This window comes from Simochromis diagramma, unplaced genomic scaffold, assembly GCF_900408965.1.
Source record: "Simochromis diagramma unplaced genomic scaffold, fSimDia1.1 OVJJ01000107.1, whole genome shotgun sequence".
NCBI lineage: Eukaryota > Metazoa > Chordata > Actinopteri > Cichliformes > Cichlidae > Simochromis > Simochromis diagramma.
The window spans coordinates 254,621-278,484 of NW_024387209.1; the positions used below are offsets into that span (position 1 = coordinate 254,621).

The 23,864-nt window shown below is 42.5% G+C and overlaps 2 protein-coding genes across 6 annotated transcripts in view; one reads left to right on the forward strand and one right to left on the reverse strand.

The window, feature by feature from the left end:
- The window catches only part of LOC120746360 (tripartite motif-containing protein 16-like protein), a 31,992-nt gene extending 19,435 nt beyond the window's left edge, over positions 1 to 12,557 (forward strand). Inside the window, exon 7 of the mRNA XM_040051839.1 lies at positions 10,767 to 12,557. Within this exon, the coding sequence (XP_039907773.1) occupies positions 10,767 to 10,881 (115 nt within the window). The 3' untranslated portion in view covers positions 10,882 to 12,557. The remainder of the gene's footprint in view (positions 1 to 10,766) is intronic.
- On the reverse strand, positions 72 to 23,344 carry LOC120746361 (immunoglobulin lambda-1 light chain-like). 5 transcript variants are annotated; one of them, XM_040051841.1, is made up of 5 exons: positions 5,648 to 8,636; positions 5,245 to 5,568; positions 2,202 to 2,243; positions 480 to 788; positions 72 to 406 (listed from the first exon to the last, which is right to left on the reverse strand). In XM_040051841.1, exons 1-5 carry the CDS (start codon positions 5,688 to 5,690, stop codon positions 189 to 191), a joined length of 936 nt encoding a protein of 311 aa, XP_039907775.1. In that variant the 5' UTR covers positions 5,691 to 8,636; the 3' UTR covers positions 72 to 188. The 5 variants fall into 5 exon arrangements, 1 of the variants encoding a protein (XP_039907775.1); XR_005698834.1 differs by lacking the exons at positions 72 to 406; positions 5,245 to 5,568; positions 5,648 to 8,636 and adding an exon at positions 23,263 to 23,344 and having other exon boundaries at positions 706 to 788; positions 2,202 to 4,387; XR_005698833.1 differs by lacking the exons at positions 72 to 406; positions 480 to 788; positions 2,202 to 2,243; positions 5,245 to 5,568 and adding exons at positions 2,513 to 3,154; positions 4,002 to 4,387 and having other exon boundaries at positions 5,648 to 10,168.
- Between the last annotated feature and the right edge of the window lie 520 nt (positions 23,345 to 23,864).

Sequence of the window (23,864 nt, forward strand, 5' to 3'; positions counted from 1 at the left end):
AATGCTATAAATGATGAATCATCTACTAGGGAGCTAATAATTCAGCCTTTTCTGTTTCAGCTCTTTTTTTAAATATTGAAATAAAAAAGAAAGTAAAAAAACAACCAAAATGCTGCACTGTTACAGACTTTTCTAAATCCTGAGTGATAAACGATATGAAAAGCGATAAGCCAAGAAGAAGGAAACAGTCAGTCAGCTGCGTGTTTGCGGCTGCGTCTGATGAGCCTGAGCAGAGAGACTCCACAGCAGTACACCAGACTCTTCGTGATCAGCACCGTGTACACCAGGCAGAGCAGTTTTACTTGTTTTTGAGACACGGGATGTTCTGATGATGGACCTTCTGTTAAAGTTTGATTGGTGGAAAGTGTATCTGGTGGAAGTTCTTTTGGTGGACTTTGAGAAACTCCTGAAACAGAAAAGTCACATTTGAGTAGCTGCGTAGCTAATTTCATGCTGAAAAGGCAACAAACTTTCATTACCTTCCTCTATTTGACCCTCCACCGTCCCCCCCTCGTGTGTGACAGAACAGCCATATGTATGCGAGTTCTCGTCTTGCTGATGGATCAACAAGATGCTGGCAGTGTAATCGGACTCTATGATGTCCAGCTGTTCTGTGTCACCAGGGGGCGCCGCCAGCGGAGATCCGTCCTGCTTCTGGCTTTTCCAGGTGATCTTGACCACAGGAGGAACCATTTGTGAGGCCACACACAGCAGGGATCTCTTCTCCTCCAGATGATCACTGGATGCTGCTTGGTACACTGTCACCGAGGGCTTTGCTACTGGCGTATCTGAAGTTTGACAGCAGACACAGAATTTCACTCAGTGTGACCTGAGAAGCTTCATAATCACCAAACTACCCATCAGTGCCTATCGGCCGTGTAATGGCTCATTTTAAACACTTAACAATATTCAGATGATTTATTGTTATAATGTACAATGTAATATTAAATATTAAAGGCAGAATTATATTTATCAAAGTTAAACTGATTTCATTAACACACAATATTTAATATAATTAACTCCTTTGTCCTTTACGTCTCTTATCACAATTTTAAATTATAACAATACAATGTAACACATCTATAGATGTAAAAATAAATCACATCCTTCACATATCATGGCAGCAGTATTGATAATGAAAGCACGCGTACTTTGTACATTATAGTTTCCGTATATATTTGAAGCATATAGTTTGTAATTATTCTAAAACTGTTGCAAATAAGATTTCATATATACGATGTGAATATTTGTATATCGGTTTTTATAATATGTCAGAATTTAATTGTATTATTTTTTTCATAATGATTTTATATTTGGCATCTATAATCTCTTAAAATATAAAAGGTTAGTATATACATATTACAGTAATTTCATCTGAAAATATTTATGAAGAAATATTTGTACAGGGGAGTTTTTTTAATCTATATTGCGATTAATGTAACTAAATATTTTTATGACATTTAATGACATTTAAGAAATTTCCAGTATGCACAGAGAGAGAGACCGAGACATCATTAGATCAGAAACTTCAGAACTTTTTTCATTGTGTTCACATGAGACATAATTTTTTCATGTAGTTAAACAATAGCAATTATTTGAATATGTGAAAAATAGCTTAAAGCCCTCAAAGGATACACAATCAATTCTATATAATGCACTATATGTAATGAAATACTGAATTACATAGCTTATTATATAATTTCAAAACTTTTCTTATTTTAAGTATGATGTCAAGTCCTAAATTTCCAAATTACATCTACTATAATATTTGAGATAATATTAAGTCAGTAGTCATTAAACTTTCCTTAAATGTGTCTTAAGGTTCAAATATGAATAACATTTTATTTATAAGCTTATGACTTACTGTAAATATGTCCACGTTTAATTTTAATGATTTTCTTTCACAAATCCCAGTGAATCTGTCATCTTTTTGAGCTTACAAACAAATATAAAAATAAATAAAAAGGTGTTGAAATTTCTTAGATAAGGATTAGTTGTAACCCTGCACACATCAGACTTTTAGGACTTTTCACGCTGAAACCAACCCAGAAAAGAATGAATACCTCACATATACAGTGAGATTCACAGTTTTTTTTTTCGACCTTTACAGAAACATGCTTAAAGTCGAACTTAACAGAAACTGGCTTTGAACAAATTGTCATTTTGAAAGTTGTAAGGAAAATGAATTCATTTGTTCTTACCTGTTACATACAGTTTAGCTCCAGAGCCAAAGATCCTGTCTCCTCACACAGTGACACAGACCAGTACAAAAACCTGTCTGATGTTGAATGTGACAGCTGAGGTAAAGCAGTGTCATTCACCGATCAGACGTAACATTATGACTCTGCCTGATTTTGTGTTGGTCCCCCTTTTGCTGCCAAAACAGTCGTGAGGCATGGATTCCACTCGACCCCTGAAGATGTGCTGTGATATCTGGCACTGAGATGTTAGCAACAGATCCTTGAAGTCTTGTAAGTTGTGAGGAAGGACCTCCATGGATCACACTTGTTTGTCCCGTAGATCCCACAGATGCTCAGTTACTGGTCACTGTTTCTTCCTTTGACGACTTTTGATACAAACTGACCACCCGCAGGAACACCCCACAATCGGGCTTTTGCATTTTTGCAGCGAGTCATCTAGCCATCACTATTTTGTCAAACTCACTCAAATCCTTACACTCACCCATTTTTTCTGCTTCTAACACACCAACTTGAGGAGAAAATGTTTACTTGCTCCTTAATACATCCTACCGACTAAAAGGTGCTGTGATGAAGAGATAATCTTGTCACCTGTCGGCGGTCATGTTGTTATTTCTGTTTAGTGTAATTCAGCTCCATGATTTGGTTCAGTCGAGATGAATTAATGTTGTAAAAGCTGCATGAATCTGAATATTCTGCATAACTTCTGCCTCCAGATGATGAGCTACCTGAGCTGACCTTTGTTTCACAAGTTTCTTCTTGTCCAAACAGCAGGTCGACAGTTTTCCTCCAGAATTAAACTTCTCAACAATGTTTTGATGGAGTAGCACTGTAACAGGATTCATTTGCTGTGGTGGGCGTGTAGTCTGTGGCTCAGCTGCACAAGAGTTCAGGGGCAGTGTCAGGAGAGACTGGTGGACACATCTGACATCGATTGTCTGGAATCAGTGAACGGTCTGCAAAGATAAAACTGTGCAAATAAGTCACTTTAACTGCACCAGCCGACCCATCTGAGCATGTTTTGGGACCTAGAAACAGCCAACAAGTGTTACAATATTAGTATGCACTTTGGACGTCCTCTGGTTTCTAAGAACAAATATCTGTCCAGCTAAATGGTTTCTTCTGTTTGTTCAAAATTATAAACATAAGCAGAGACAAAAAAAAAAATCTCCTCAGACAAAATACAAACTTGCTGCATGTTTTGTAGTTTAACTGCCTGCAAATCTCAGCATGCTTATTATGAGGAGTCCTCATGGAAATGTAGAGAACCAGCACATGACAGCAATGACTGTAAAGGAAAAGAAACCAACCTGTATGCTCTGTGCAGATGTGCAAGGTTACAGAAATAAGAGTTGGACAATCAAAGCGACCAAAAAGACACCAAAGCACAGCTTGCACTCGCGGATGTGATGTAACTTTTAGTGTTGGCTGACATTTGTGAGGATGACAGTCATAACTATAATGTTACTAAAGGGTGTGATTGGCCAGTTGGCTATACTTTGAGGTGTTTTGGTTTTCCCTCAGTTGCTGTTCTCATAGAGGAATATTGCTTCTCCAAAAAATATAGACACTTCTGTTTGATGTTTGTCAGAAGAAGATAATCTCTGTGGATTTTTACAGTCTGCTGTTTTTGACCTGAATGTGAACACACAAGACAAGTTTATCTGATACTCCCAGTTCTATCATCTTTTGAATCTTCTTGAATTTATTTTGGTCTTGATTATTTTTACTTCTTATATAAATAGAATACAAACTAGTTGTTTTGGTTTCAAAGGTGATGCCTGCGTCAGTGTGTGTGTGAACCTGAGCTGTGGTCTGCTGCTGTTCCTTTGATGGTTTTTGTTCAGCCTGCAGGGACGTTTTGTCACTGTGAGAGCTTTGAGCACAGGAGCAGTAGTAGATGGCTGAATGAACGAGGCTAACTGCATTTATCTCCAACTCACAGCTGTTCTCATTTTTCACAGCTGAGAAATCTTTTTTCTGAGCATGGTTGTAGTCACTGTTGACTTCACCAGTGCGTATGTTAATATGAAGAATCACTCTGAACTTATCAGCGTCTTTCTTCTGGTACCAGTGCACATAACTGCCACTGCACTGGGAAGTTCCACAGCTGAAGGAGACTTTTTTGCCAGGTGTCGCAGTCAAAGTTAAATCTTTCTGGATCAGCTCTGCAGCCATGGTAACCAGCGCTGCAAAGACACAGAGAGAAAAATGTCAGTTTGATGGTGTTTCTGACATGTAGTTTTTGTTGGGTTGAAACTCACCTAAACACAGACAACACAGAGCAGCAGCTGGGAGGAAAAGCATTGTGTGAACCGTTGTGTTCAGTGACATTTCCTCTGGTGAATCTGAGGAGAAGTGATGCTTTGATAGAAACGAGGCCAAACAAGGACAATTTATATGATCAGACGAGGACCACGTGTTTCTAACAACTCCTACAACCTCCCATTAACTGCTGCAGCTGTCAGTGCTGCTGCTGACTGACAGCTAAGGCATGTATTGCAGTTTTCCACTGAGACTGAGGTTTGCAAAACACTAACCTTCAAATATAGAGGGGAATTTATTTATTTCAGTCGTATCTTTTCTTCACTTTCTATGAAGTCAGTCAACAAAATTCCTTAAAACTATGATGACTTCAAAACTATAAATATTTGTTCCCTCAAACACAAACTGAGGAACATAAAGGGACTTGATGTAGTCTGAAATATTTTTGACCATGCGTGGAAACACTAGTATCATCAACATACAACTTAATGATATGATACATATCAACTTTTAACATTCAGAAGGAAAAACCTCCCATAGAACCGGTCTGAGACATTTTTTTCTTTCTTATCCACCTTTATTGTGTACTTCCAGTACTCCCAGTTAGCTGTCAACCTTAATTACAAGTATTAATTTTACCCTTTGACGGTATGAACATTTCGATTTATGATTTAAAGTACTGAAATTTTGTCTAACTGTTGTCTCTCAGGCTGAGATGGAGCTGTGGTTTCTTGCTTTTCCTGTGATGGTTTTTGTTCAGCCTGCAGGGATGATTTCACACTGTGAGTACTTTTGTAACAAGAGCAGTAGTAGATGGCTGAATGAACGTCTTTAACTGTTTTTAGCTCCAAAGCCCAGCTGCCCTGATTTTTCACTGCTGAGAAATCGTTTTGCTGAGGGTGGTTATAACCTCGATTTATTGCACCATTGCTTATACCAATAGAAAGAAGCATTCTGAATGAATCTCTTGTGTCTTTCTTCTGGTACCAGTATACAACAGTACTGCTGCACTGATCAGTTCCCCCACAGCTGAAGGAGACACTTTCTCCAGCTCTCCTGGTCAGAGTTAAATCATTCTGTATCAGCTCTTCAGCCACAGTAATCACTGGGGTAGAGACACAGACAGGTTAGTATGGCAGTGTTTGTTACAGATGGTGGACTCGTGTTTGAATAAAATCACTCACCTGAACACAGACAGCACAGAGCAGCAGCTCGGAGGAAAAGCATCGTGTGCTGTGATGTTTCTTCTGGTGAACCAGGAAAGAAGTAGAGCTCTGTTAGGCTGATGCAGAACAATGGCAAGTTATAAGATCTTACAAGTACCACGTGGCTTCTAACGGGTCCTCCAACCTCCTCTTGTAAGGGTGGTACTGACTGACAGCTGCAACCATCTTGTCGTTTAAAAGAACATTTAAATATTTTCCTGTAGAGGGATTTATTTGCTGTTCTAAGCTATCATCTTTAATTCATAGTTTCCGACAGGACATACAACTGTGTGACTTATTCTGGTATTTTAGAGATGCAATGAACTTGAATTCCACAAAGATCCTGATCTCTGATTTTAGCTTTGAAATATTTCATTTTTCCCCGTCAACCTAAATCACATAAGTGGAAGATGGATGGATTTTCCCTTTCAATTCATTGGTTCAGTTTCCATTGCTCATTCTTCTGATTCTTGTGTTTGATGATCCAGCTGGTGGAATAACAAAACTGCAGGGCGGTTGCAGAGTGCCCCCTGCTGCACAAACTGTGAAACATCAATATTCATGACATTGTCACAGTGGCACTGTGACATATTGAAAGGTGCTTCTCTTGTCTATTTTTTTTTTTTAATTGTTCATTTATTGATCACTCTAAAGGCTGATACTGATATATTGTCAAATCAACCAATATATCAGTGAGGCTCTAGAAATGACAACCCAACCACCATCTGAATCTTATCAGCGTTCACATGTATTTTCACACCATCACAGTACAATAACACTGTTGTAGAAGATGAGTGCACTCCACTTCCATATTGCTCATAGATATATAGACAGCTTTCCTGGACGAGTGATCTCCCCTCTGTTGGTCTACCTTTAAAATTTTAGTGGTAATTAAGAAACATTTGCAGTTTGGATATATAACACCAGGAAAATTTAGAACTAAAGCCACCAAAAAAATTGTTCCATTTTTTCTTTTTTCCATTTTTTTTAAGATAATAAGGTTTTGACTTTGATTTGTGGAGATCTAAATCCTGAAAATTTCTTTAGCCTGGTGTTTGTCTCTCAGACTAACATGAAAGCAATAAATGTGAACCTTACCCCTGCACTCCCAGTACTTTCTAGTCCTCTCTCACATCTTTTGCAATGATTGCGCCAGTGTGTCCTGCAGGCCTTCCCCGCTGCTCTCTGCTGCTTCTTACCCTTCTGCTTACATACTATTCAGGTGGCTCTGCATTGATTACCTATGACCGGCATACTCTCCTAAGTCTGCGGCCACCCTATACTTACGGGTCGCACTTTCATGGATCGGACCCGTGGGGCAATATAGGAGATACCACTCTGCCATGGACGGATCACCTCTCAGGAACATACTGCCGACCCCTGCCTCCTTCACGCAGGAGACGCTACAGGAAACAGGGCAAGCAGAGCGGTGTCCGTGTCCGCATTAAGGCTTACCTACAGGCACATTTTGTGGCTGGCTTCGACGTCGAAGTGGATGCTTTCTGCCTTCCCTCGACCTTCTGGGAGCAGTTTACCCTTAGGTTGTTCAGGCATCGATGGATTCGCCATGTTGAGTCACAGGCCTGCCCTGCCAACCCAGTGGTTTATTCGCCGGCCCGGTGTTGGATTAGGGCTCCTAATGGGCTCCTTCCAACTGTCACTCGGCGTCTTTGACTCGGAGGCGCTATTAAATGTTAGGTCGCTGACGAATAAGACATTTATTGTGAGCGATCTTTTTACTGCTACAGGTTTGGATTTATTATTCATGACGGAAACATGGATTAGTCCTGGTGAGTCTTTTCCTTTTTCAGAGATTGTTCCTCCGAATTGTGCCTTTTTTAGCTCACCGAGACCTTCCTGCAGGGGGGCAGGACCTTCAGTGGTCTTTAGGAATAAATTCTGAGTACGACACCTGCCCTCCGCTATGTTCCCTAGCTTCGAAGCTCAACTGCTGGAACTTGCTGGTCCCCCCCTGACTCTCTGTGTTGTGATTTACCGTCCCTCGAAATATAATAAGACTTTCATTAACGATTTTGCTGACCTTTTAGCATCTCTTTATTTAAATTATGATCGTGTTCTTATCACTGGAGATTTTAACATTCACATTTGTTGTAAAGATGATGTGTTTGCCAAGGATTTTTTAGCCTTAGCTGACTCTTTTAATCTCATCCAGTGGGTTAATGCACCTACCCACTTCAAAGGACATACCCTTGATTTTTTCTTATGGACTGGACATCTGTATCAGGGACATCAGCAACATCGGAATCTCTGACCACTTCCCAGTCATCTTTGATGCTGTTATGCAAAATGGTCCAGGACTTTGAGGGTCCTCGACATCTTGTGCGCATAATCAATCCTGTGACTGTGGCTGAATTTTTGGCTGCTTTCTCCAAATCTGTTTTTCCTGACATTGATCGTTCTACACCCTCTCCAGTTGATGATTTTGCTAACTCCTTCCTCTCTACATGCTCTTCTTTACTGGACGTTGTGGCCCCTATAAAGGTAAAACAGCTTAGAAGCTGCCCTCAACCATGGTTAAATGACTCTTTACATGCTTTACGACGCATTTGCTGCCAAGTTGAAAGACGGTGGAAAAAAGATAAGCTCCAGGTGTCTTTTGACATCCTTCGCAGGACCCGCCTGGAATTATAGAAATCGGTTAGGCAGGTTTCCTGTCAGCTGTCATTACGGATAACAGTCACAATCCACATTTTTTATTTAAAACCTTAAACTCATTGATTAATCCCTGTCCTGTAACGCCTAGACTGGCTTCCTTAGCACTTTGTGAAGAATTTTTAAATCATTTTACAGGCAGAATCTTATCTCTAAGAGTCTCGCACCCCCCTGTGATGAGTCAGGCGCCAGCTTTACGATGCTCCACTAACCTCAATCAGTTTTATCCAGTTTCACTCCCCACTCTCAGGGGTATAATTGATCACCTGAAAAACACAAACGCTGTTCATGATGTGACCTCTGTGCAGTGTCTTCTCTAGTCTGCATTCACAACAAAAAGGCAATGGTTAGAATGCTCTCTTTTTAATGTCGTGGGCAATCAGCACAAAATCTCGATGGAATCCTGCATTATTCTGAGGATTACCCAGAATCCCTTGCCCTTTGTGAATATTGCAGGGTGACTTTTTCGACAGTAGGTGGCGCCAATGTCCCATTTAGCGGGATTTAACTTCAACTCTATTTAACTATGTTACACACACCCCCCTTAAATCCTGCTAAATTGGGGCATGACAACAGAAAAACAGAAACTTCCAATGCATAAAACATAACAGTGTGACCGTGGGAGCACAATATAGTTCAAGTCAGTTAAAAAAAAAACTTTCCATATGGAATAAGGCAAGCAAGAGAGCGGCCAATTCCCCTGACAACCCAGATATGAAAGATGCCGTATACACCTCCCATGATGTGAACATTGCTCCACGCAGGTATTACCCAAAACGTTCTGAGTAACAGCACATTTACAAAACGGCTAGTAATCTATCCTGAAAACATATTTCGCACAAATGAAAACAAGGAGTCAACTGTCGACACTGAATCATCAACCTGTTGTTCATTGATCTCACAAATGAGACGTGTTGGAGGTTTCACAGGTCTACCTGATCTAGTACAAAGAGGTGGTGGCTGTGTACGCACTACACGGTCCTCTGTACTCAGTCGTGTGTCAGTCACAAGATCAGGGGAAAGGACATGTGGAGCATCTCCCACCAGAAGCTGCGAGGAGGCACTCCGGGACACAACAGATTCAATAGAGGGGGCAGGGGAGGGCAACCGGGAAACCAACGGGTCACACACAGCAGGCGGGGCCACAGTCGATTCTGCCTCAGAGGTTGGGACGCTGAAAGCCGCACCAAGAGAACAACCAGGTTGACCAACCGCAGAGTCCCTGTCACTTGCTTGGTCCATCTGCATGAGCCAGCGAACCGTCTTCGTCTCACCATCCTGCACATCACCTGGAAGTTCTGGTTCACCTTGTCCACTATCCGCAACCGAGGGGCAGGTTGACACTGGTATGCACTCGTTTCCTGCAGGAATGAAACTCACAGGAAGTAGTAGGTTTCGGTGAACAACTTTTTCCCTGAGTGTCACAGGGTCTCTGATGTGGTACACATTGATGTCAGGTTTCACAGACGCCACCTCAAAAACTGTGGATTCCCATTTGTCAGCGATCTTCCTCTTTCCTCTCTCACCACGATTAGCAAGCAAGACTCTGTCACCGACTGAGAGGGGCGCACCCTTAGCCTTGCGGTCATAATTCTTCGCCTGGCGAGTCTGGGCAATACGGCTGTTCTGCCTGGCAATGCGGGCAGCCTCAGACAGGTCACGCTTCAAATGGGCGACAAATTCACCGTGGTCAACAACGGCACCATCAGGGAGAACATGCTGGAAAACAACATCAACAGGCAGACGAGGAATTCTCCCAAATACGAGGAAAAAAAGGTGCGAAACCTGTTGTTTCATGTTCAGTGCAATTGTAGCAGAACGTCAACATCTGAATTGTGATTGGCCATTTGTGGCCACCTGGCTTTGGATTGAGGGGGCAAAGCCCGTATCATGTTTCCCAAGGTCCTGTTGTATCGCTCGACAATACCATTCCCCATTGGGTGGTAAGGAGTGGTGTGTGATTTCTGGATGCCAGCCATGTCCAGGAGCTCCTTAATAAGTTGACTCTCAAAGTTGGCTCCTTGATCAGAGTGTATACGTCTGGGAAAGCCGTACACACAGAAAAAGTCATTCCACAGGCGGCGAGCAACCTGCTTGGCAGACTGATTCTTACAAGGGAATGCATGCGCTAATTTGGAAAAATGGTCTGTGACAACCAAAACATCAACACACTTCTTGTCAGTCTGTTCGGCAGTCCAGAAGTCGATGCAGACCAGCTCCATCGGTTCAGTGGTACAAATGCTCTCCAGTGTGGCACGGTCATTCGGCTCTGGGGTTTTCCCAACCACACAACGAAAACAGCCTTTCACATGATTGATGATGTCACGCTCCATCCCTGTCCAAAAGAATCTCTGCCTTGCAAGAGACAGGGTGCGGACTTGGCCCTGATGACCCGCCATATCATGGATGCCTTGGAGAACTTCAGTCTTCAGAGTGTCTGGGACAACAAACTGGTAAATCGTCACGTTCATGTTCCTGTCTTTCTTCATCTTATACAACATACCATCTTTAATCAAGAGTCTGGACCAATGTCTGAGTAATTTCATTACACCACGGGACTCGCTAGCACGTTCATGCCTGGTGGGCCTCTTGTGACGCCGGACATAAAAGGAAACTCTGCCCAAAACCTCATCTTGTTCCTGCAGGTTAGCGAGTTCACTTCTCGGCGTACAGGCAGGACGGGCAATAGTTGGGACCTGAGGGATATCTGATCCCACACCTCTCACATGGCTGATACCACCAGTGTCATGCGCAGCCAACACAGCAGAAACATCCTGTGACGAGAGAGAACCTTGAGGGTTAACTAGGATAGTTGTAGCTCCTTCCTCAGACTGATCCACAACCAACTGGCAGTTTGCAGCACACCAAAACATATCCTGCACAGTCCCATCCACCAGACCGTGCATTTGGTTCAATAGGGCAGCATAAGGTTCAGTGACTAGCCTGTGGCCTATGCACGACTGGACAAATGGCTCTCTACTCAATGCATCCGCGACAACATTTTTGGTGCCCGGGACATACTTCAGTTCAAAACTGTATGCTGCAAGCTTTGAAACCCATCGTTGCTCACATGCATCTAACCTAGGCTTGGTTAAGATGTATGTCAGCGGGTTATTGTCCGTCCACACTGTGAAGTGGCTCCCTTTCAGCCAATGGCTAAACTTGTCACAGACTGCCAGTAAAATCTGGATGGGCTAATGTGACACTATGCACAAGTTCATGTTTTAGGGCCTTGAATGCTTCCCTGCACTCATCAGTCCAGTCAGCTGGAGACAGCTTCACGTGGCCCCTTTTAAATTTAGGCTTACGGCCTCTGCCTCCCTTGCGTAGCGCAGCTGGTTCAGCCACAAGATCAAACAGTGGCTTAGCTTTTGCAGAGCACCGCTCGATAAAATGATGGTAGTAGAGAACCATCCCCAGGAAGGATCTGATTTTCCTTGCACATGGTGTCACCCCGTCAGACTCCATCAGGTCTGCTTCCTCCACATTGTCTATAGCCTGCACTTTACTTGGGTCTGTTTTCACACCCTCACCACATATGATGTGTCCCAGGAACTTCACAGACCGCTGAAGAAAGTGGCATTTCTTTGGTGCGAGCTTCAGGTTGTTGGCAGAAAGTCGTGAGAAAACCATCTGCAGACGTTCAAGAGCCACCTGTTCGGATGGGGCATAGACCATAAGGTCATCCAGATAACACAACAAACTTGTGAAGTTCTCATCACCAAAAATGGACATCATCATTCGCATAAAAGTAGCAGGACTATTTGTCAGGCCTTGAGGCATCCTGTTATATTCATGAAGGCCAAATGGGGAGGAGAATGCCGTGTATTTTTTGTCGTTCTCGTGGAGTCTGACATTGTAAAACCCCGATGTGAGATCCATTGTAGAAAAAAAAACATTCCCACCAAGTGCTGCGAGGGCGTCTGACTGATGAGGCAATGGATGTGCATCTTTAACTGTTCTTGCATTTAACCATCTAAAGTCATTGCATATGCGCAGGTCACCATTTGGCTTAACAACTAAGACAAGGGGGGATGAGAATTCACTCTGGGACTTACGGATTATCCCTGACTCCTCCATCTCATCTAGGGCAGTGCGAAGCTTCTCGTAATGGCATGGTGGGACCCGTCTGTATGGCAGTCTGAAGGGCTTGTCATCCACCAGGCGGATTCTGTGGACAAAGTCAGCAGCCTCACCGCAGTCCATTTTGTGCCTTGAAAAGATGGACTCATACTGCTCAATGAGTCGCAGCAGCCTATCTCTCCATTCTGGGGAAACTTCACAGGACGAGAGGTCCAGGTCCTGCAGGCCCAAATCACACAAGCGCTGCGACATCTCCGCTTCTGATCTCGGTGCGGGCGACGAGTTCTGTGTGTATTGTGTACTGGATCGAATTTGAACAGGTTCAGGTAAGTCCTGCACAGAAAGACACACATCGGCAACCTTAGCATTTCTCCTGAGAGTGAGGGGCTTGTCGGAGGGATTCACCACTTTAACAGGGACCCAACCATCCCCAAACAAGGAAGTGACAGCTCGCCCCACTAGGATCTGTGCAGGTTTGGATCGAGACTGAGTGGGTTCAATAATGACAGCACTTCCCACCGCTGAGGCATCAGGAGCAGGCAGCTTAGCCCACACTAAATGTTCAGACAAGGGCTGCAAGGTGATGCGTCTCTTAAGCTTTGCAGTGCCAAAACTTGGAGGCATTGCTCTGCCACCACAGTCATCAGAATAGGACAGCAAAGTTGCCAAATGAGGGAAAGCATCATCCTGGGTACCAACAGTCATTTTTAACTGTGAAATAAGCCACTTTATCGCATTGCTGCCCAGAATCATGTCATCAGCCTGGCCCGGAACCACCAGAACAGGAATCACCACCTTAAAGCCATATATTGACACTGTAAGATCATACATAGCAGAAGGCGTAACGAGGTGACCCCCACAACCAACAATGACAACGTCTTCAGCTGAACGTCTCTCAATATCAGGTATCGATTGTGAAAGTTTCTCATCAACTGTCTCACTTATGGTGCATGCCATAGATCCACTGTCCACTAATGCTTTAAGAACTTGTCCACCACTAGTAGTCACTGCAGAGTAGAATAAACTATCAGTGTTTGAGAGCCTATGCAAGCCCTGTGCAATCAGTGTTTTATTTGGCGGGACAATGCCACTGTAAGTGGAATACAAAGTGTCATAATCATTAATATCAGTCACATCCAAGATGGGAGGCTTACTTGCTGGATCTGCGCTGTCCTCCCCTCCACGCAGATCGTTCAGTTTCCCTGATGACCACTGGAAGGAGTACACTTGCCCTCTGGGCAGTTACGTCTCGAATGACCAGGTAGGTGACACAGGAAGCACAATCTGTTTTCCCGACAGTGCGTGAGTGTGGAGTGGGAGCTATCTCTGCAGATGGAACATGGTGTGTCATCTAAGCCCGGTATTCTCGGCAGTCGGGCACTCTGTCGCCTGGCATTAGCTCGAGCATAGCCTGGGCCTTGAAGCAGCACCTTCTCTAGCATGCTGATCAACCTCTCAATAGCAGAGCCATCCTGACTCACAGCTGGCCTCTGCTCATGGTCAGCCAAACAAGGAGTACCATTTGTGCTAACCTCTGCCTTATTCACATAGACACAGTTACCCGTCTGTGGAGGAGACTGGAACCCCTTACCCAGGTGATACTCATCCAGTACCTCCTGAACTTCACGAGCTGACCATTTATCACATGTTTTGGTTCTAAAAATAAGAGCCAAGTCTCTGCAGGGGCAGTGTCTGATGAACATGCGTGCAACCTCCACACCCGAGTTCTCAAAAGATTTCCCCTGCTCCTTAAGACAGTTGCCAACAACATCAGCAGCCTTGTTCAGCCTCAGCCAGTACTCATATGGATCCTCTCGGTCCTTCGGCAGGGTGGAATAAAAGTCAGCCAGGGGCACAGACGAGCACTGGGTGGAACCAAAATGTTTGTGCAGAAGCCTGTAGATAGCTTGTGGATTATGCTGGACATCAATTCCACCATTCCTCACACCAAATTTCACAACATCTTTTGCCCTGCCTCTCAGATGCATCAAAATCTCCTCAGCTTGGTTTTCTGGAAGAATGGCACTCTTCTTTATGTAACTCTGCATGGCTTCCTGCCACTCATCAACAGACAATGAGTCCGAACTCTCCCCCCGAAACACAGGTGGGTCTTTAACCTGTCGTGGAGCCACCAGCTGGGCTTGAGAGAGATCTAGTGAACGGCTGGAGGGGAGATCTGTTGTTTCATGCGCCACCTCAGGACATGTATATGTAGCAGATGCAGGGCTTGAAGTGTGTGGCGTAGTCAGGTGTGACAGAATGCTATCAGCCAGGCGTTGCCCAATTTGCTGCACAATGTCGCTCATTTGGTCGACTAGACTCACATCAGTTACTGGGGGGTCTGAGGTAGATGACTTAGTGCCCTGTACTGACTGCGACTCAGCCACAAGCTCACAAGAACTATCTGCTGCTCTATGCCCCACCCGACAGTCACCCAGTGAAAAAGGAACAGTTGTGAACCCTCTGCCCCTACCCACAACAAGGGGAGTCACATTTGGGGTGTCATCAGAGTCACTTAGATCCATATCTAGCAGAATATTAATAGAGCTAAGGTGGACTTAATACAATATGGCAATATACAAAGCCAATATAAAAGTATGTCCAACAGTCCCCAAAGTTTGATTCCGTTACCCAACAGGCTAAACAATAAGGAAGCTGATGCTCCACGATGATGCTGCGACGAGAAGACACCAGCCCGATTCAGCAGCGTCACGAACGAGTCACGGCACCAATGTGACCTCTGTGTAGTGTCTTCTCTAGTCTGCATTCACAACAAAAAGGCAATGGTTAGAATGCTCTCTTTTTAATGTCGTGGGCAATCAGCACAAAATCTCGATGGAATCCTGCATTATTCTGAGGATTACCCAGAATCCCTTGCCCTTTGTGAATATTGCAGGGTGACTTTTTCGACAGTAGGTGGCGCCAATGTCCCATTTAGCGGGATTTAACTTCAACTCTATTTAACTATGTTACAATGACATCCTTCCATCTCGCATTATTAAAGATGGGTTTAACATTATCGGGCCCTGTATTTTATCTCTAATGAACCTGTCATTGTTACCGGGCTATGTTCCGGTGTTCCAGATCTACTGGCGTTTAGATCAACTAGCGTTGGTCGAACAGATGTGTGGCAGACTTGCGTTTCAGGAGCTGCTACTGACAAACCAGGAAAAAAACGCCAAATGTGTCATCTGTGACACTTGTGAGGTTATCTCAAACACACTCCGTCAGTCTTGATGCTGGTGAACAACAAAATGTTTAAAAATGTGGCGAGTTTACCTGGTGATATCCTCACGCGCGACGCGATCGCGAAAACAGCAAACAATTAACACCACGCCGTTGTTGTTCACAGGACAGCAAGAGTAAACGATCGGGAGACTCTTGTTGTCGTCATCGTTCCCCTGGCACTTTGTATTTCTCCGGTTTCAGCGTTTTTGCTGCACAACTAAAGCGAGCAGTTTACTTCGTGCACTAACATGGACTTGAGTCAACCAGCGCCACCTCTGGCTAAGTGCCACAGCCTACAGCCAGATCAACTGGTGACACACATCTGCACCACGTTTGGATTAGTTTCATGCACAATACATTTGTACCTTTCAATTGTGTCTGTTTGTGCGTCATGCAAATAAACCATTGAAATGAATGAAATGATATCATGTATTTATTATCAGCCTACATTTGTACAAAATGCCAAATGACATACACATAGTCATAAGAATCACCATCCTGATATCAATACTTTTGCCCATAAGAAAAATGTCGTGAACAAATATATGACACACTAATATTTCACCAGTGTTGTAACATCACATGTCGTTAGCATAGTCTGCCTGTGTCTGCCCTCTGCAAACGAACATTTCAGAGTTGGTTGTGATATACAGTCTGCATAAGTGTGGTCAATCTAATGAACATGTGTAAGGAGATGGCAGTTACTGTGAATGTACAGCAGGTGATTAGTAATAAACAGTCAGACAATGACTCTGACAATCTCATTCAATCTTGCAGATTGAATGCACCTTCTGTGGAAAGTGGTACCACACAGTGTGTGTGGACTTTCCCTGTGCAGAAGGCGACTACAAATGTTGTGGGTGCTAAATAAACAGAAAAAAGTGATCCCTGTTGTCTTTGCTTACTGATTGTTTTTAGTGTTGACAATCCACATTGCTGGGATTGCATCTGTCAACATGTTTGTGGGTAGATTTGGATGTACCAGGGGTAAGTGCAGCCACTCAGCCTCTACTCAATGTGATCATAGCAGCAGGTGCAGATGTGTCACAAGTTAATCTAGTAGTAGGCTATGGTAGCTATAGTAGGGCGACCGTGGCTCTGGGTGTTGGGAATCACATCTGTAACCGGAAGGTCGCCGGTTCGATCCCTGGGCTCTCTGTCCTGGTTGTTGTGTCCTTGGGCAAGACACTTTACCCTACTTGCCTACTGGTGTTGGCCAGAGGGGCTGATGGCGCGATATGGCAGCCTCTCTTCTGTCAGTCTGCCCCAGGGCAGCTGTGGCTACAACTGTAGCTGCCTCCACCAGTGTATGAATGCAAGAGTGAATGAATAGTGGTATTGTAAAGCGCTTTGGGTGCCTTGAAAAGCGCTATATAAATCCAATCCATTATTATTATTATTTGGCCACAGGTGGCAGCAGTGGACTGACCTCCATTGGAGACTGCTCCAGCTGCTATGTGATAGTGGATCTGCTACAAATTGAAGATCATAAGCAAGTTTTGGAAATTAACCCTTGTATTATGTTGAAGAACAAACAATTGACATTGATTTTGTTGCGGGTCATTTAGATCCGTACTGTGTAAATCCACTCAGAATTATCAAAAAACTGCAATAAAACAATAGCACCTTTATTTCCCATCAGATAAACATGTAGAACACAGACATACAACAGTTAGACTTTCCATAACTATTTTAGGAACAATTTGGTTTTTCGTTCTTACAAACACATTTCTTTTGAACTTGCCCAACGTTCTCAGTTTTTCAATGCTCAACATTTTCAATTTTGTCCACATGATGGACAGAATGTAACTGTGTGCTTTCTGCAGATGTACTTCTTGCATTTCTCACAAAAAGTGCTTGTTTTCAAACAGGAATCTTCCCAACTAAGATTTAAAACAAAAGATTTCTACGTCTCCTCCAGTCTCACAAACAGATGACAAACCAAGCGACACACCTGAGTCACTGACTTTCTTAAATCCACTCACTCTCACTGGCTGTTTATTACTAATCACTGTGTAACTGCTGTGAATTCACAGTAACTGCCATCTCCTTACAAATGTTCATTAGATTAACCACACTTATACAGACTGTATATAACTCCAGCCATGTTGATGGATTGCCTATATTGGCTGGAAATATTAATTTCCAGGGAAAAGACACAGACAGACGATGCTTACAGGATGTGATGTGACAACACTAATGAAATATTGATGTGTCATATTTGTCCAAGGCGTATTTCATTGTTATGGAAAAAGAGAATATCAAAATCATGATGACCAATTGGAGTGGTGATTTCTATGACTTTGTGTATATAATTTGGAATTTTGTACAAATGTAGGCCAATAAGGAATATATGATATCATTTCATTCTTTTCAAAGGTTTATTTGCATGACGCACAAACAGAGACAATTGAAAGGTACAAATGTGCATGACACTGATTCAAACGTGGTGCAGATGTGTGTCACCAGTTGATCTGGCTGCCTTTAAACACGCTGTAGTGCAACCTATACTCAAAAAGAGCTGCCTCGGTCAGAATGATCTCGCTAACTTTAGACCTATTTCCAAACTCCAATTTCTGTCTTAAGTCCTAGAGAAGATTGTTCACTCCCAACTCCAAACTTATTTGGATGCAAATAATATCGGGGAAAAACTTCAGTCGGGGTTTAAGCCACGCCACAGCACAGAAACAGCATTACTGAGAGTCTTTCATGACCTTCTCTCAATTGCTGACTCAGGGCGCCGTGTGGTCTTAGTTTTGCTTGATTTGTCCTCTGCTTTTGATTTGGTGGACCATAATGTCCTTCTAATGAGGCTTGAGCATCTGGTGGGCATCACGGGCAGTGCCCTTAAATGGTTTAAATCTTATCTATCAGAAAGGTCCTTTTCTGTCGCGATGGCTACCTATGTAACAGTGTTTATGTGGCATTCCACTTGCCACAAATGTCAGTGTAATGGGGAAACAGCGCCCCCTCTCGGTTTGGCTGGTTAGGTGAGGCTGGCTGCAGTAATCGCTGCCAGTCTGACGTAGCCATACGAGAGGTGAGTTGTATTGTTCCACACACAATGTAGCTAAGTAGTACAGACACATAAAATATGTTTGATTAACTGATGGGCACCGAGTGTACTAAGGGCGTAGTGGACACATGTCCAACACCAGTTTTATGTACTTTTCATTTGTTTATTATTGTGTAAAACTGTATGCTAAAGCGGAATGCTAATGGGATGTTCTGCCGTAGTGTGCTGTGCGGAGCAGGCATGTGCAGAGGGGGGGGGGGCTAGAGGGGCTTGAGCACCCGCCCCTTTCCTGATGGGTGCCCAAGGTGCCCTTTTGTTGAGGCAACTTTTAAAAAAAAAATTTTTTTTTATTTTTTTTTTTTTTAATTATTATTATTTTTAATGTGTGTGTGCGTGCGGAGTCTTGTCTGTGCCCCTCAACAATAATATTTAACTATTAATCACAGTTTTGCTAAATAAAATGATCTGGCTTGCATCAGTCACATGATCACATTTAACCAATGATTAATTTTTTCATATTTATTTCCTATCTTATTCATAGCCTTTTCCTTTTTTGTTTTCTTTAGGTCACGAGCAGTTGTCCAAGCATTTCACTACATATCGTACTGTGTATGACTGTGTACGTGACAAAGAAAATTTGAATTTGAATTTGAATTTTGATCGCCCTTGACGGCAGAACGCGCTGGGTACGAGCCGGGAACGAGCTCACAAAGAGCACGCGCATTTTTTCCGGTCCGGAGCTGTAGGAGAAACACAAGTTAACTCAGAGACACAGACTGATGCGACAAAACCAGTAAGTAGGTGTACAGCGTACACTGTAGTGTGTAGCACCCAGGAGTATTAGCTTATTACGTACACGTTGGTAAGTTGTCTTGTTGCAACGAACAAACTGAAACAAACGAGCGTGCTGTGTGTGCAACAGCGCGACAAACATTACCTGTCCTTTTATTAACTGCACAAGTAGTGCTGGTCATAGCTGCTGGCTACCTGTGTAAGGCTGTCATGGGTTTGTAGCTCTGTCACCGTTTTAGAGAACATATTTAGTTTTAAAGTATTTAGAAACATATTTAGTTTTAAAGCAAGTTACAGGGCTTTTCCTGCCTTTCTGGAGGGATTATATTTCACTAAAAAACGATCTAATATGCATGTCCACATAATTATGCATTATTATAATTTTAATATATTAAAAAAACACGCTGTATTTTAAAGAACATACATTAAGAAGCAGATTATATTAGATTTATATTTTAAATAAGACAAAATTTGGATTTTACAGCAGTAAAATGATTGTATCTCTACAGTTTAAAAATGTAATAAGCTTTGCCCCTGCACAGAGTGGATAGTGAAACAAATGGAATCATCATAATGACATTATTTCATATTTATTACTTCCCCCTCCTCTTTGCTTTATTATTGTAGCTCTAGTAATAAATAATAATGTAAAGATTCTGGATCAGCACCATGATGCCCATAGTATATACAGTATTCTGAAGAAGGTCTAAAATGTCATTGTGTGTGCGTGCATGTGTGTGTTTTATTTAGATGGATTTAAAAAAAAAAATATTACTCATGATATAACATTGTCCAGACATGGCTGGTAAGGACATGAGGAGGAAACAGTAGGAGCTGTGTGAGGCTACTAAAGGCAGTGCTATAACATTTTTCTGTCATCATTTTATTATAGATTAAGTGCTGGAGTTGTTAGGTGTGGATAATTAGATTATAGTTTATTGCAATAGCAAGTTGTGCCTTGTTCTCACATAGACAGCAAGTGGAGAGTGATATATGAAATGATGGGATGGAAGGAAGAAGAGAAGCAAAGAGTGATTCACAGGCAGAGCCTAAATTATTTCTCACAGTTTTTTGTTGCCTTATGGTTCCAAGCGCTGTCACCAATCTTTGCATTTTGTTATTATCTCATGACACTTGTTTAATCAGCTACCATCTCTCCTATGGACTTTTTAATGTCTACAGTCTCAGATCAACATAGGACCTGGACATACCACATAAGGACCTGGAAAAACTTATCCATGCCTTTGTTACATCAAGATTAGGTTACTGTAATTCCCTTTATACTGGTCTCCATTCTGCCCTTATTCACAAACTGCAGCTCGTTCAAAACGCTGCTGCGTGTCTCTTAACCGGAACTGGTAGGTTTGAGTCTATTACTCCAGTTCTCTCCGACCTGCACTGGCTCCCCATTAAATATTGCATTGATTTTAAAAATCTTATTGCTCACTTTTAAAATCGTACATAACACCGCGTCCAGCTATCTTAAGGATCTAACTGGTAAGCGCTTAGATCAGCAGGTCAAATGCTCCTGGTGCGAACTAGATCCCGCCTTAAGACCAGAGGTGGCCGCACATTCGCCTCTGTTGCACCCTACCTCTGGAATAATCTTCCTCAAGCTATCCGCACGTCTGATTCAATTCAATCTTTTAAATCTCGATTAAAAACGTTTTTATTTAGCCTTGCCTTCCCTGCCTCCTAGACCCTGCATTTTTAACTGTACTGTAACTTATCTTTTTTGCTTTTATTAATGTTTTTATGTTTTAACCTTCAGCCTCTCGGTTCGTGTCTACTATGCCTGGTATCATTGGTTAGTTATGTTTCCCACCTGTTAGTATATTCCATTTGTACTTATTTTATTATTTTATTTACTTGTATTTATTACTGCTCTTATTTGGTTTCTGTGAAGCACTTTGGCATACACCTTGTTTTTAAATGTGCTATATAAATAAAATTATATTGTATTGTACTCCCAGGTAGCTCTCAACCTTGATTACAAGTACTTATTTTACCCTTTGATGGTATGAACATTTTCATTTGTCTGATTTAAATACTGAAAATTTCTCTAACTCTTCTCTCTCAGACTGAGACGGAGCTGTGGTTTCTTGCTGTTCCTCTGATGGTTTTTGTTCAGCCTGCAGGGATGATTTCACACTGTGGGAACTCTGAGAACAGGAGCAGTAGTATATGGCTGAATGAATGACTTTAACTGTTTTGAGCTCCAACGCCCAGCTGTTCTGTTTTACCACAGCAGAGAAATCATTCTGCTGAGGGTGGTTGTAGTCTGAAGTGATCGCACCAGTGCGTCTGTTAATACCAATAATCACTCTGAATTTGTCACTGTCTTTCTTCTGGTACCAGTACACAGCTGCAGTGCTGCACTGGTCAGTTCCCCCACAGCTGAAGGAGACACTTTCTCCAGCTCTCCTGGTCAGAGTCAAATCATTTTGAATCAGCTCTGTGGCCATGGTAAACAGCGCTGCAGAGACACACATAGGTTAGTATGTCAACGTTTGTTACAGAGGGTGTGTTCTTGTTTGAATAAAATCACTCACCTGAGCTCAGGCAGCACAGAGCAGCAGCTTGGAGGAAAAACATTGTGATGTTTCTTCAGCTGAATCTGAAGAGAAGTGGCGCTGTGACAGAGCAGAGGCCAAACAAGTATTAATAAGGTACTGTTTGAAATCATGTGACGAGGCTCACGTGATTTCAAACGGGTCCTCAAACCACCCTGCAGCTGAAGATCATACAGCTGCTGATTAACAAGTGATGCTGTCTTGTAATTTTTCCACTGAATCTGAGGCGTGAAGAAGAATAATCATCAGTGTGAAAGTCTGAAAACTGCTTGTTTAGCCATGCGTGTAAACTACAGTGTCATAGAAAACATTTCTTCACAATAAAACAACACAATAACATGTTTGTAAAAGATGTTTCAGTTCCGCTTTTTATTTTCTTTACACATATGGATAATCGTTCCTGCATGAGTGATCTCTCTTCTGCCGATCTCTCTGTGGATTATTAGAGGTGATTGATTTAATTTGAGGTGATTTCAGGAGTTCTGAAAAGTGTAACTTTGAAATATTATCATTAAAACCATCAACACTTTGTTTCTTTTTCTTCCTTTCTGTTAAGATAATAAGCAATTTGAGTAAAAACCACTTTATTTAGTGGAAACATACTAGAGTAGAAAGCTTCCCACTGAGCTCTCAGCCTTCATTACAAATAGTCATTTCACTCTTTGCTGATATAAAGACTTCGATTTGTGTGATTTAAATGCTGAAATTTCTGTAACTCTGTTCTTGTGTCTCAGACTGAGATGGAGGTGAAATATGTGAATGCGGGTTGTGGTTTCTTGCTTTTGCTCTGATGGTTTTTGTTCAGCCTGCAGGGATCATTTGTCACTGTGAGAACTTTTAGAGCAACAGCAGTAGTAGGTGGCTGAATGAATGTCTTTAACTTTCTTTATCTCCAACTCCCAGCCGTCCTGTTTCTTTACAGCTGAGAAATCTTCTTCCTCGGGGTGGTTGTAGCCTTTAGTAACTGCACCATCTTTTGTGCTGATAGAAAGAAGCATTCTGAATGAATCTCTTGTGTCTTTCTTCTGGTACCAGTCTACAACTGCAGTGTTGCACTGGTCAGTTCCCCCACAGCTGAAGGAGACACTTTCTCCAGCTCTCCTGGTCAGAGTTAAATCATTCTGTATCAGCTCTTCAGCCACAGTAATCACTGGGGTAGAGACACAGACAGGTTAGTATGGCAGTGTTTGTTACAGATGGTGGACTCGTGTTTGAATAAAATCACTCACCTGAACACAGACAGCACAGAGCAGCAGCTGGGAGGAAAAGCATCGTGTGCAGTGATGTTTCTTCTGGTGAACCTGGAGATAAGTAGAGCTCCAATGCAGCTGAGGCCAAACAAGGATGACTTATAAAATCACACAAGTACCACGTGTTTTCTAACAGATCCTCAAACCTCCCGTCAGCCCCTGCAGGTGACAGATAACAGACAAGACTGCTACTGATCAACACTGAAGCTTCTGTGTGGTTTTAAACTGGTAAATAAGGCACAGGTAAACCTTGTGTTGTTATCCTGCAGATAAGGTAGAGACACTATTATAAGAAAAATAAGATTAGTCTCCTTTTAGGAGTTTGAGGATTGATTGATGGTGGTTTATCCCCATCTGCTGGTGAAAAGGTTGCATTAAGTATCATCTTAATACTTCAATAATCACAGAGAAGCTTCATTGTATTACTAAAATTATTCACCCAGTTTGCTTCATACACATATGAACTTGAGTAACACTCCATTCTTAATCCATAGGGTTTAATATAATGTCTGCCCACCCTTTGAGGCTATAACAGGTTCAACTCTTAATAGAAGACTTTCCAAAAAAAGGCATCCCAACAT

Coding starts and splice junctions, on each gene's coding strand:
- LOC120746361 (XM_040051841.1), bottom strand. CDS start 5,690: ATGCTTTTCCTCCGAGCTGCTGCTCTGTGCTGTCTGTGTTCAG. Junction 5,569..5,647: donor TCTGTGCTGTCTGTGTTCAG/GTGAGTGATTTT, acceptor TCTCTACCCCAG/TGATTACTGTGGCTGAAGAG. Junction 2,244..5,244: donor TTGTTACAAAAGTACTCACA/GTGTGAAATCAT, acceptor TCACTGTGTGAG/GAGACAGGATCTTTGGCTCT.